Here is a 12,379-nt window from a genome sequence, read left to right on the forward strand (position 1 = left end):
ACTAAAAATATTAACATTAACTGCAATACTGAAACCACTGAACCCAACATGTCACCATGCATACTATTAATACATTAAAGAGATTATTTGTAGTTAATAGTTACATTACTTAGCAAATGAATACTGCAGCCCACCAGGCTGGAAGTAAACAAAGTTGAGAAATATACACGTGTAGCTTATCACACAGCAGGCAGTTACGCACAGCTGAAATACACAGAGCTTCACATAGCCATTTGTCTAACCCTATTAATTTCAGCAGTATAATTAAGTTTCATAGGACACACTGGAAAAAAGAATTTATTTAAGACCAAGTAGGTGCTATACTGAAATACTGACAAAGTAAACAAACAGCAAAAGGAGTTACTCTATTTAATGACTTGATATATTGCAAACATTTTTTCTTGTCACATATGACCTGTGGAAAAAAATAAAAATCAGCAAAATTAAAACTGATTTAATTTTCTTTACATAATCGGTGATGCTACATCATGTGTTTTAAGAAGATGGTGGACAGACTGACCTTCACAGACACCTGTTCAGGCTGAACATAAGGTCAATAATAAGAGCCCAACTTATACTGGCCTATCACATGTTTCTATTAGTGTACATTTTGTTCGATATGAGGAAACATGAAACTTTTTCCTATTACAGGACAGACATGGAGATAATTAAGCTTAATTAACATGAGATAAATTATCACACAATTAGTTTCAAATCCATTTTGTTCACATCAAAGTTGAGAATTAAGTGAACCACTTATTTTCCCTTTAAAAAAAAAATTATAATAGTCCTTTTTAGTGTATTACAGATTCAAAGTATCAAACAGCAATAGTCTACAAATAAAAGTTTCCAATATGACCTTTTTGTAGCAGTTCATAAGAATACAAATACGCCAGAGAATACCTCATCTACATGACACATATCCTACTTATTCTCCTGCTTTTCTCTAAACATCTCAAAGGCTCAATGTATAATGTAGGTAGTAAAGAAAAACAAACAAAGTAACTAACTGATACTTATTTTATCTGGTGGTTTTAATAATAGTGGTTAGTGCTATAGACAATTAAAAAATAAAAATAGTTATTTGCATATAACCAGTGGTGACTCTAATCAGGGTCAAAATTCCATAAAGTCACATGGTTCTGAGTTGGTCTTTATTGTCATCACATGTGAAATAGGTGATTTTAATATTAATGGTCAAAAGTTTTGGAACACCCCAATTATTTCAGTTATTTATTGGAATTCAAGTTGCTTAAGTCCAATGAATAACTTGAAATGGAACAAAGGTAAATGGTGAACCGCCAGAGGTTTACAAAAACAACACCAACACCACCCCTACTCCAAACTGAAAAATAAGGTACATTTCAGAGTTATACAAGAGGCCTTTTTTCAGGAAAACAAAAATGTGTTAACAATTTAAAGCTGTTCTACAGCAATGGTGGTTTATGGAGCCTTGAAAGCTGGTGCTACTAATTCCTACAGGTGTTCCAACTTTTCTGGATTACTTCCAACCCCTCTGTCTGCATAAAAGCAGTGTTGGAACACATTGTGTTACCATATTCTCGTGAGCATCAGTTGAAAAAGGCATCGCAATGGAAGAGAGACGGACCATCAAAATGTATGTCTTCCTACAGAGAAACTGCAAAGAAAGGCGTCAATGAGTACAGTTTTCTCCACCATCAAAAGTCACTCAGAAACTGGGGTAAACTCTGACATGAAGAGGTCTGGCAGACCCAAAGCCACAAATGAATCAGAGGACAAGTTTCTGAGAGTTAACAAGCTTGCATGATAGACGGCTCACAGGACAACCCAACCCTTTCGAGCACAGCTTAATAGTGATCGTAGCAGGCAAGTCTCAGTTTCAACTGAAGACTTCAGGCTGCAGGTTTGACAGGACGAGTTGCAGCAAGAAAGACACTGCTAAGACGTCAGAATAAGAGGCTTGCCTGGGCCGCGGCTACCACAACATTCTGTAGCGCCATGCAATAGCCTCTGGTATGTGCCTAGTTGGTCAGGGGTTAGCACAATCTCCAGACTTAAACCCCATCGAGCTGGTTTGGGTACCACACATTTATGGGAACTTATTTAACACATATGGGAAGAACTTTATGAAGAATATTTGATTTCTAATGTAGAAAGAAAGCCATGGGTATGTTCAGCTGTTATATCTGCCAAAGGTTTCTACTTTGATGAGTGAAAAATTTAGAATAAGTCCTTATTTGTACAAGGCTTTCATTTCAGAGTGCAATGAGACATTAAACTGAATCATTTTCAACAAAAACTGGAAAAATTGGGGTATTCTAAAACTTTTGACCAGGAGAGTAAAATTCTGTACACACGTTCCATAACCAATGTACTAAAATAAAACTCTTTGCAATATTATACTTTTACTGGAGCATCCATTTCTGATATAACACCAATGAAGATGAAGGAAACGATGAATATAGCTATGATATTGTTGAGATATAAGGACTAACTATCAGTGCTTTTTAGCTAAAATGTGTGAGGTTTGCTCAATGTTACTCATTCAGTGAAAAGATGTATCAATAAAACATCTATATGCATGCAAAGTAAGGTATTAGAGTATGGTATAAATAGAAAATCTTGATGTGAATACTCCACACAGTGAATATTAGCTGTAGTCATGGTTCTGTCGGGCAAGCTGCTACCTCACAGAAAGAGAAGAAGTGGTTTACAGAATATCTACAGCAATTAGGAAGCACAATAACAACCTCAAAACACAAAAGTGCACTCACAGTCACACCAGTAAATGGCAATACATCTAGAAAACAATGAAAAGCATTTCCCCATCAAGAAGACAAGCTCAACAACAAAACTTAAAGTCACAGTTTTCTTTTAAATTTCTGACACCCTAAGGTGCCTTTATGGTGCGCTTTGATTCAGAACAGTCCATGTCATAAACGAAAAAGGCAACATGACTGGTGTGAGATCCAACAGAAGTCCTCCATGAAAAAAGTACCGTGTGATCCTTTTATCTTATTTCTAACAAGATCTTTTGATGGGACAAGGTTATTTTTTTTCCACCACAATACGACACTTGACCATTTTTCACTTAACAAAAATGTATTTTTGAAGTCATTCGAGTGAGATACTGAAGTATCTCGATGAGCATAAAACGTGTTTTCTTGTCCCAGCTCTGCAGTGTAGTAGTTCGAGTCTGACTGAATTCCATTGTTTTCCATTTCAACAGCACACAGAGGGCCTACAACATGTCCCAGAAGTTAGAAAATCCACAATTTTCGTTGGGAATCTTTCTTTTCATTTACAGATTGAATATCCCCGTTGTAGGTATGTTCTCAGTAGTTGTGTGCACTTCTCTCCGGCTGCTGTCTATAGTGTGGCGATGACTGTTGTTCATATAAGAGATGCTTAGGCCTCAGAACTCAGAGAGGTCCGTGTTGGACTTGGAGGGAGGCGAGCCGCTGCACTATGCTCTGTGCGGAAACTGTAATCATACTTACATAGGGAGAGTTGCATATTATTATTAATTAGTATGGTCTAACAAATTTTCTTATTGTTCACTAAAATCATAATTTCATTTACCTATCTGCAAAATACAGTGTTGATTAACAATCATATACAGTAATTTATTAATCCTCTAGTGGAAAATCTGTACTTAAGCAAATACTACTTCATTATTCATCTCTGGAGACCATAAATTATACTATGAGAAATGTAACAAAGTCTTATGTCTACTCACCTCCTTTTCAATCTCAGCCAGTGATTTAATTGTAATACCCATCAGATCCACCTGCTGCAGCTGTACATGGAGAACAGGAATGCTGAGATGTGTGAACAAGCTCAACTTCAAGCATGTTGCAATTGTGTGAGAGTAGTGTTGGGAGACTTGTATTACTACAACGTGACTTATTTGAAGGGTTAAGTCGAATAAAAGTTTGCCATTTTTCTAGGTGCAGTCTGAACATTGTGATAGAGGCTCAACAAATTTATCAGCTCATCACCCAATAAAAGGTTTATGCCACAGCCGCCTTCAATGAACAGAATTGGTAATTTAGAGCAATACTGGTAACACTGCTATTAGCAAAATCCGTTTTTATGTTTCTGTAATAATTGATCTACCAGTATGCCGAAGGCCTTTAAAATATTTTGAATGCTAAAATATATATTTATTGCTACTATCCAGTCATTTTCAAATTTACCATTTCATAAATAAGCATTAAATATATTAAAGCATGTTACATACTAAGAAAAATTTAATTACTTTTAATTTGAATACCATCTGTCATTATGGAAAATGTTACTTAATACTAATCTCTTCCCAACAAGATGCAAGAGTTAATTTGTGCTAGCTAAGCAATAGTGGTATTGACAGTGTACCCTTTAGTGCTTCACTGAGATTTGGCTGAGTGAACTTTGAAGAGGCTCACTCATCACTCTGGATGGCTTGCAACAGCCACAGGATATCACCAGAGAGTGATGAATGAGAAAGGGAGGAGGAATAGCGATGTTTGTGAATGAGAAGTGAAATAACACTGGACAACACTTCCTGAGTGCTGATTGAATGAGGAAGAAACTACAAAAAAAAAAAAGAAAAAAAAAAAAAAAAAAGCTCAAGACCAGAAAAGCTCCCCACTGCTCAGGGACTGTGCAGACCAGCTCTGTGATCATGTGCATGTTTATCCGTGGGAGACATCCTGTGTTGTTCCAGTACTAACCATTTCACACTTGTAATCTTAACTTCCCACCTGATGAAGACAATTAGGGAGGATTGTCCTCAACCACCTCGAAACTCTAGTAAGCATGCTGCTGCCAGACCCCTGTAGTTCACTTTACTCTACTTTTGGTAGAGCTGGGCGATAGAACGATAACGATATGTATCGCGATATAACTTTTTCTCGATAGAAAAATTAAACTATCGCGATAGACCTCGCCACTCTTGTCCTCTTAAAAAAAAAGAAAAAAGAAAAAAAAGAACAGCCAATCCAAATTAAGTAGCGCAGAGCCGAACCAATCACAGCCGCAGCGTCACGTCACGTGACTTGTTACGTACAGCACAAGTGCCAAGCCGCACATGTGTATTTGTTTGGGAAGCAGCCAGCCACCGTACCGCCCGGGTAATGTAGGAAATGAGTGTGCCGACTAGAAAAATCAACCGAGCGTGACCGAAGGGAAAACAGATGATGGTTCCAATGCCGGAGAGATTGTCGAATGGAAGAGCCATAGAAGTTCTGTAGTGTGAAGGTATTTCGGCTATTTCAAGTCTGACAAAAAACAGAGTAGTGTGCACTGTAAATTGTGCCGAAAGCAAGTCTGGAAATACAATAAACTGGTGCATGTGCTACGTCCACATGTACCCGGGTATTTTTGAAAACGCAGATTTTTCTATGCGTTTGCACCTTTCGTCCACACGTAAACAGCGTTTTTGGTCACTGAAAACGAAGATTTTTAAGAACTCAGTTTTTGCATTTACGTGTGGATTAGAAAAACGTAGAAAACGCAGCGTCAAAGGTGTGCGCATTTTTTGACGTCACACTGTGCGCCACGTTATTGTTTCGGTGAAATGAATTTCTACAATACTGTTACTGTTAATTGTACTCTCTGCAGTGTTTAAATGCTTACATATACACACAGTTACTGTCCGTCCACACATACGACTCTGTTCTGCTTCTATGCCCCAGCTTTGTTTACTTTTTCCCACCGAGGCTTCTAGACTTCTGATTGGCCAACATTTCTGCACGGTTAGGAATCTAGCGCTACCTGCTGCTTTGGCATGTTCATAGCAGCGTTTTTCCTTCATTTCTGCCTTTATGTGTGGACGGGATTATTTTTTTAAAACGAAAACGGAAAATCTCAGTTTTCAAAAATACCCGTGTACGTGTGGACGTAGCCTCAGTCTCTGACTGGAAGCGCGAATTCGTCATTCGGCTTTTGTCAGACTAAAGTAACTGTTAAAACTGTTTGAAAAGCTCAGCTATACAACAAGGAGAGATTGAGAATTTCCTTTTAGTTCTCAGTTTATTTGATATTGACAAAAGTTAGTCAGTTTTGTCTGTTCTTCTGTAAAACAAACTAAGATTTATTTTTAGAATTAATATTTTGTTTCTAAGTGGAATTGACAATTTAGTCTGTTTCGTTTGTTCTATTTTGAAACTTAAACGCTTTAGCGGCTGCCTTTCTTTTGTAGTTTGCAATATTTGCCTTTATTTATCTGAAAAAGTCTCATGTTCCTTAAGTACATCTACCCTGTTGAACTTATTATGGGAAATAAATATTTAAATAAAAACAAGCTGCTGATTATTTCACATTTTACTTGTGAGCAACGGCACATTTAAATCTTACAAATATAGTTATTTGGCTTATATCGTGATAGATATCGTTATCGCCTGAAATGAAAAAAAAAAAAAAAAAACATATCGTGATATGCAAAAATCTTATATCGCCCAGCTCTACGTCCTGGAATTGAGGTGGATGATGCAAGCATCTACTTCCATAGATTACTGTCATGCCTAACAATACTGGAAGCACTGTGAGGGTCATGTTTTTTGACTTCTCTACCACTTTCAATACAATTCAACAGGCACTGCTAAGATTGAAAAGCTGAAAAGGAGCAGGAGTCGACCATAACCTTACTTTATGGCTATCGGGCAATTTTTTTTAAAAGCGGTTGTCTGATGGGGAGGTGGCAGCACGGAGTGGGACGGGAAACAGGTTAACAGTCTGAAAACGTGGGCCAGCTCTTGCCTGGCCAGTCCCCTTGACCGCATAGAAGAGGTGGGTGAGAAAAGGATCTAATGGGCATTATGAACAACATCTCTGACCCCCTAAATAAGATTATAGAGGTCCTGAGCAGCTCTTTCAGCAGTAGACCGTTTCAGCCACAATGTAGGGCGGAGCTCTATTGTAGGTCTTTCATCCTAACAACACAGGATAAATACTGTTTAAAAACAAATGTGTATTATTACCACTCTCACTGCACTTTAAGTACATATGAAAATCTTGATGTATTTTACTGTATACAGTAACCATCTATAAATAGTATAGTATTTTTGCTTTTTTGTACACTACTCTTACTTTTTCATCTCTAATTTTCTTTTTATTACTTGTGCTGCTGTAACAAGTTATTTCCCAAGAGTTTGGGATTAAATAAAGTTTATGCCTATTTTTACTGTTACTCAGTTACATTCCTGAACAGAAAAAAATTGTTTTTTTGGTTTGTTGTTATGCTTGATTAATTTCTGACTTCTCAGTGTCCTGGCTTAAGTTTGGGGAATAAAAATATGAATTCATTTAAGTTAATTCTGTACTTTTTAGTTTTAAACAAGCTTTTCACAGATTTCTAAATTGTGGGTATTTTCTTGCTTTTATGACATGTGGGTGTAATAAATTTGTTAAGCACTGTATCCCTTTCTTGCAGGGTACAGCAATCTCAACTAAGAAATATATGTAATCTGATATTCACGTACCAAATACACATCAGACAATGTAATGAAGCTTAGTGTATGAATGTAAGGCTACTTACAGCTTTTGGGCAAATACTGTGGTTGTTGTACTCTTTTTGAGCAGAGATGTTAAAGCAAAACACTGGAAATTGATACAGGGGGACATGTTGGCAAAGTCACTAGGATTAAAACTTAAAACTTACATCAGATGAGGCACAGGCAAACTTCTCAGAGATCATAAAAGGCACCCCGTCCATTGCTGAAAGAGAAAGGTCAAAAAAACGTTACATAATTTCATCTCGTAAAAGAGATCAAGTAGTAACCCATACAAACCATAAACTGAATAACAGCAACGACTTGAGACTGTTAAACAAATGACAGTGTCCACATATACAGAGATGTGGACACTGTCACCTTCAACATGCAGTCTATTATGAAGAGAGAGCTTGAAAGCACACAAAAGTGAAGCTGTTGATGTGTCATTAGGGTTAGGGTAAAGGGCTAGGGAAACCATTATGTCAATGAAGGTCCTCACTAAGATAGTTGAACGGGGTTGTGTGTATATGTGTGTGTATTCATCTTTAAATCAACAAGGGCGACTGAAACTGTAAAGACCTGACCTGTAATAGCATACAGGTTGGAGTTCTGGTGCTCATAGTCTGGTCTGGTAGTATTTTTTCCTCTGAAGCTGGCAGGGAGGGTCATGGAAATATGCCTTGAAACAAAAAGAAAAACATTAAGCACCTCAGTAGTTCAATATATATGTGAAAGTGAGCCAAATAGCTAAGAGTTTAAAGAAACTATCACTATCCACTCCTGCTGTGTCAGCTAGAACTAATCCTGGACTGTCAAATTGCACAGCTAAGCAAAGGAAGTTGGGTTGTACATTAGAGCTGTATCCAAATTTTTGACTATGGCTTGTTGGGTAATTTCTCTTCATCCTAGAGTACTTATTCATACATTGTTATAATGTACTTAATTTGAAAATTATCTTTGCTACAGTAGCTGAAATATATATATTTTTGATGGTGGCTCCTCCTCTTTCACGGGTTTCTGCTGTGATCAATCAATCGATAGATGAAGTGGCTGATGTCCACAAATCCTACTAGTGGCTGGACAAAAACACGCCACAGAGGCAGTAATCATGGAAACACAGGAACAAGCTCTGAGGACAAGATCCATGGAGGCTGCGGTCTATCACATCAGGCAAGATCCCAGGAGCAGGCTGTGTAAAGATGCCTCGGAGAAATCCAGCATATAACAGCAGGGTGCAAGATGCTGGCAGGCAGGGCATTAATGGAACGCCATAACCAAGTGGCCGGCATTAGTATACAGAAAGATCTGAGCAGAGTACCTGGAAGTCTCGAGGTATAAATGGGAGACGCCCCCTAGGATGGTCAGGAATGACAGAGCCAAGATCCTGGAATTCCAGATACAGGCGAACAAAATAGTGGTGGGTAACCAATCAGACATAGTAGTGTTGGACCAGCAGAGGAAAACAGCCGTAGTGATAGATGCAGCGATACCGAATGACAGCTACATCAGGAAGAAGGAACACGAGAAGCACCAAGGACTCAGAGAAGCGCTTGAAAAGATTTGGGGGGGCAAAGGTAACAGTGGTCCCAGTGGTGATCGAAGCACTCCGCGCAGTGACCCAAAGCCTAGCCGAGTGGCTCCAGTAGATCCTAGGAACAAGATCTCTGTCCAGAAGAGCGCAGTCCTACGAACAGCAAAGATATTGCGCAGGACCCTCAAGCCTCTGGTAGAGGACCTGAGCTTAAAGGACAGACCGCCCGCAGGGGCGAGAGGGGATTTTTTAAATATATAATGTTGTGCAAGATCTGAGAGAGAAGACTAAAAAAAAAAAAAAATCCTTTTTAAATCTGTAACGTGCTCTGCTCAATTCTCAATTGTTCCATTAATATTAAAAGAAATTATGTTACTCATTATTTTATTATTTGAACTCTTAAGCACATTTTCTATAAAAGTTTAATTAAATCGCTCCAAATGGACAACTTGGGTTGAAGGAGTTTGAGACAAAATAAAAGAGGCAAGGCTAAGTTGGTTTGGAGATGTGCAGATGAGTATAGTGGTAAAAAGGATGCGGAGTATGGAGCTGCCAGGGAGGAGAAAAAGAGAAAGACCACAGATGTTTACTGGATTTGGTAATATGGACATGGAGGCATACGATCTGGAACAATTGAAATAGGAAGATGACAAGAAAGTTAAGGAAGTTCCTCCACTGATTCATTCAAAGGTGTAAAAATAAATATCCATTGTCAATTTAAACATATCATCATAACAATTTTTGTGACATCTGAAGATACATCTTCTCTGTGTTGGGGCACTCACAAGCGAATGAATCACTACTTGCATGTACAATCCATAACCTCTAGGCAATACCAAGATAAAGTGCTAATCTGTGCAACCTGTATTGTTACAGTGCACTTGCTTTGTTTTGTGTTGTATTTCTCTTTTAAGGTTACAAGAACTAATAAGAGATACATGTGAAGACAATTACATACAAGTACTAGCACATCATTAGAGTGAATTTACTTAAGCATGGGAGCTGGTGGGGCTGATCCTGAGCTGGAGGAATTCACATTCTGGGTGTTGTTGATGGTTTGTGTGTGTGTGGAGTCCTGGGCCCGAGGCACATTTCCCATGCGATACCAGATTCCCATGTTGTTGAGCTCTCTGTCAAACAATGTTAGAAGCATTATTAAGCAGAAAGCGCTGACACTAGTTCCAAGGTTAATGTAAACCTGCTAGTCAAAACGTGTGTGTATTAAATCCATGCCCTCCTTTCCCCTTCATACATTCTCTAAGCAATTATCCTAGAAATGTTTTGGGGACAAAGGTGTTTTTTTTTTTAATAAACACTTTGCCAGAAATGATTTGGATTCTTTAGCTCTCATGTGGAACACATCTGACATACTGGAAGTGTCTTTTCATGTAGAAAACTTTCTGATAGAAATGCCCTGAACATTCCATCATACATTAAAAATGTAAAAAAGATTAATGTGACTTGATTTCTGGAGTAAGTGGAAACTGTTATGCCAAATGGAGTGATTCCATTACAGTACAAACAACTTTTTTATTTATAAACTATTTTCTTCTGTTTAAAAAAAGAAAAAAAAAGAAAACAAAAAGTTAAATTTGACTGGAAGTTGCAATGCTCACCCTATAAAGGTATACTGAGGAGGTGCCTGCTTGGAGCGTCCCAGGATGCGGATATCACAGATGGCTGCCTCTGTGGAGTCCCGTGGAATAAATTTGATGCAGAGTCGCCTCTTCCTGAAGGCCTGCTCCTCTGTTGCAGAAAAGACAAACTGACGGTCATTCCACAACAAGGTGGTTCATGAATAACAAACAATTCTTATTTCAGAGGTTAAAAAGATTAATTATTTTCACATATTCTTACCACACATTGAGGCTCTAAGTGTCTTTCCACTTGAGATAATAACTTACGAGTATCAACAGTTTCCTGGATTGGGATGAAACCCACAGGCAAAGTGTCCTTTATATCAATCAGCTTCATGTCCACAAGAACATTACCTAAATGGCTCTGCAGAGGAAAGAATAGAGTACAAGAATATGGTATTGAGAAAGGAGATGTTTATTGGAGAGGGGGTGGGACACTTATTTAACTGTTGAGGAGGTAAGTAAACTTACATTTTCTTTAGAGAAAACTCTGGTGAAGCAAAGGTATCGGGTCACCTTGGATTTGAAAAGTCCGTCTTTCCACAGGTCAGCATCCAGGCCATCTGTTGTTGTTGAGATCTATAAGCAGAGGGGGATAGATTTTCATTATTCTGAGACAAGAATAACAATATCCGTGGATGATCTCCTCAATCTGTACACTCCTTGCTGAGCTTTAAGACCATCAGGTCAATTACTCGTGGCCCAACCTAAGTTTAGGCTGAAGACCAGAGGTGATCGTGCCTTTGCTTCAGTTGTACCTAAACTTTGGAATAGCCTCCCTGCTTCTATTCGTGCCACAGACTCTATTCAATCCTTCAAATCAAGATTGAAAGCTTACTTATTTAACCTGGCTTTCCCGACCATTTAATACCCTTATTAAACTTATAAATAATTTTATTGCTGGTTTTTAACTTCTTAGTTGATATTTTGTATTCATGAACTGACCTTCCTCCCGATTTGAGGTTCGATACCTATTTTACTTAACTCTTCTGGTCTATTAGTGCATGCCTTCTATCTGTGCTAGTGCCCAATCTGTACTTTGTTAATTGATTTACGTTGATTCTCTGTATAATCAGGAAGCACTTTGGTGTGCCTTTGGGTTTTTAAATGTGTTATATAAATAAAACTGTATTGTATTAACAAGCTAAATTCCTGGTAGGTAACAGAAATTCAAATTTGGTTGATTGCAGTTGTGAAGGTAATAGTTGAAAAGATTTTCCTCATGGCCAATTTTTTAGTCAGCTAAACGAGGGAGAAAAAAAAATATCACTAAATCACTTGAGAAACAAAAAAACAAAAAAAAAAAAAAAAAAAAACTGTAAATTTAAGACACTCAAATATTAAGTTAAATTTGAGAACCATTTAACGGCCAATGACAAAAACTCTGCAAACAAAGGCATTTGAAAACATTAATCACATTCTTCAATTATGAATCATGCTGCTTAACCGTGCAGGACCTCACATTGTGCATACTGACCACATTACACTCCAAACAGAAAACGAAGACGAAAATAAACCGATGTTAAATAAATAAATATTAAATGTTATAATATAAACTTGCTATAAAAGATGTTCACGTATTATTAAAATATGACAAATTAACATTTGAGAATCTAATGAATTGCAACTGAAAACTGTGGCACAGTGTTCCCGTCTATTCTGGACGATGCGCGCTGTTCAGAAATGCATAACAACTACTTCAATAAAAGTTAAAATCTAACAACATAGCACCTTAACACTAAGTGAGGAGGAGG

At 37.7% G+C, this 12,379-nt stretch overlaps 1 protein-coding gene across 1 annotated transcript in view; it reads right to left on the reverse strand.

Annotated features, from left to right (window-relative positions):
* Positions 1–355: 355 nt before the first annotated feature.
* mvb12ba (multivesicular body subunit 12Ba) overlaps positions 356–12,379 on the reverse strand; it is a 29,161-nt gene continuing 17,137 nt past the window's right edge. Inside the window, exons 3-10 of the mRNA XM_086301789.1 lie at positions 11,097–11,204; positions 10,893–10,989; positions 10,605–10,734; positions 9,978–10,118; positions 8,042–8,136; positions 7,625–7,680; positions 3,722–3,781; positions 356–3,477 (exon numbers count right to left, since the gene is read on the reverse strand). Coding sequence (XP_086157915.1) covers positions 3,391–3,477; positions 3,722–3,781; positions 7,625–7,680; positions 8,042–8,136; positions 9,978–10,118; positions 10,605–10,734; positions 10,893–10,989; positions 11,097–11,204 — 774 coding nt within the window. The 3' untranslated portion in view covers positions 356–3,390. The remainder of the gene's footprint in view (positions 3,478–3,721; positions 3,782–7,624; positions 7,681–8,041; positions 8,137–9,977; positions 10,119–10,604; positions 10,735–10,892; positions 10,990–11,096; positions 11,205–12,379) is intronic.

This window comes from Aulonocara sp. 'chitande type north' Nkhata Bay, linkage group LG7 (genome assembly GCF_057382095.1).
Source record: "Aulonocara sp. 'chitande type north' Nkhata Bay isolate Kocher_YH1m ecotype deep benthic linkage group LG7, A_spYH_male_GT1.1, whole genome shotgun sequence".
NCBI classification, from domain to species: domain Eukaryota; kingdom Metazoa; phylum Chordata; class Actinopteri; order Cichliformes; family Cichlidae; genus Aulonocara; species Aulonocara sp. 'chitande type north' Nkhata Bay.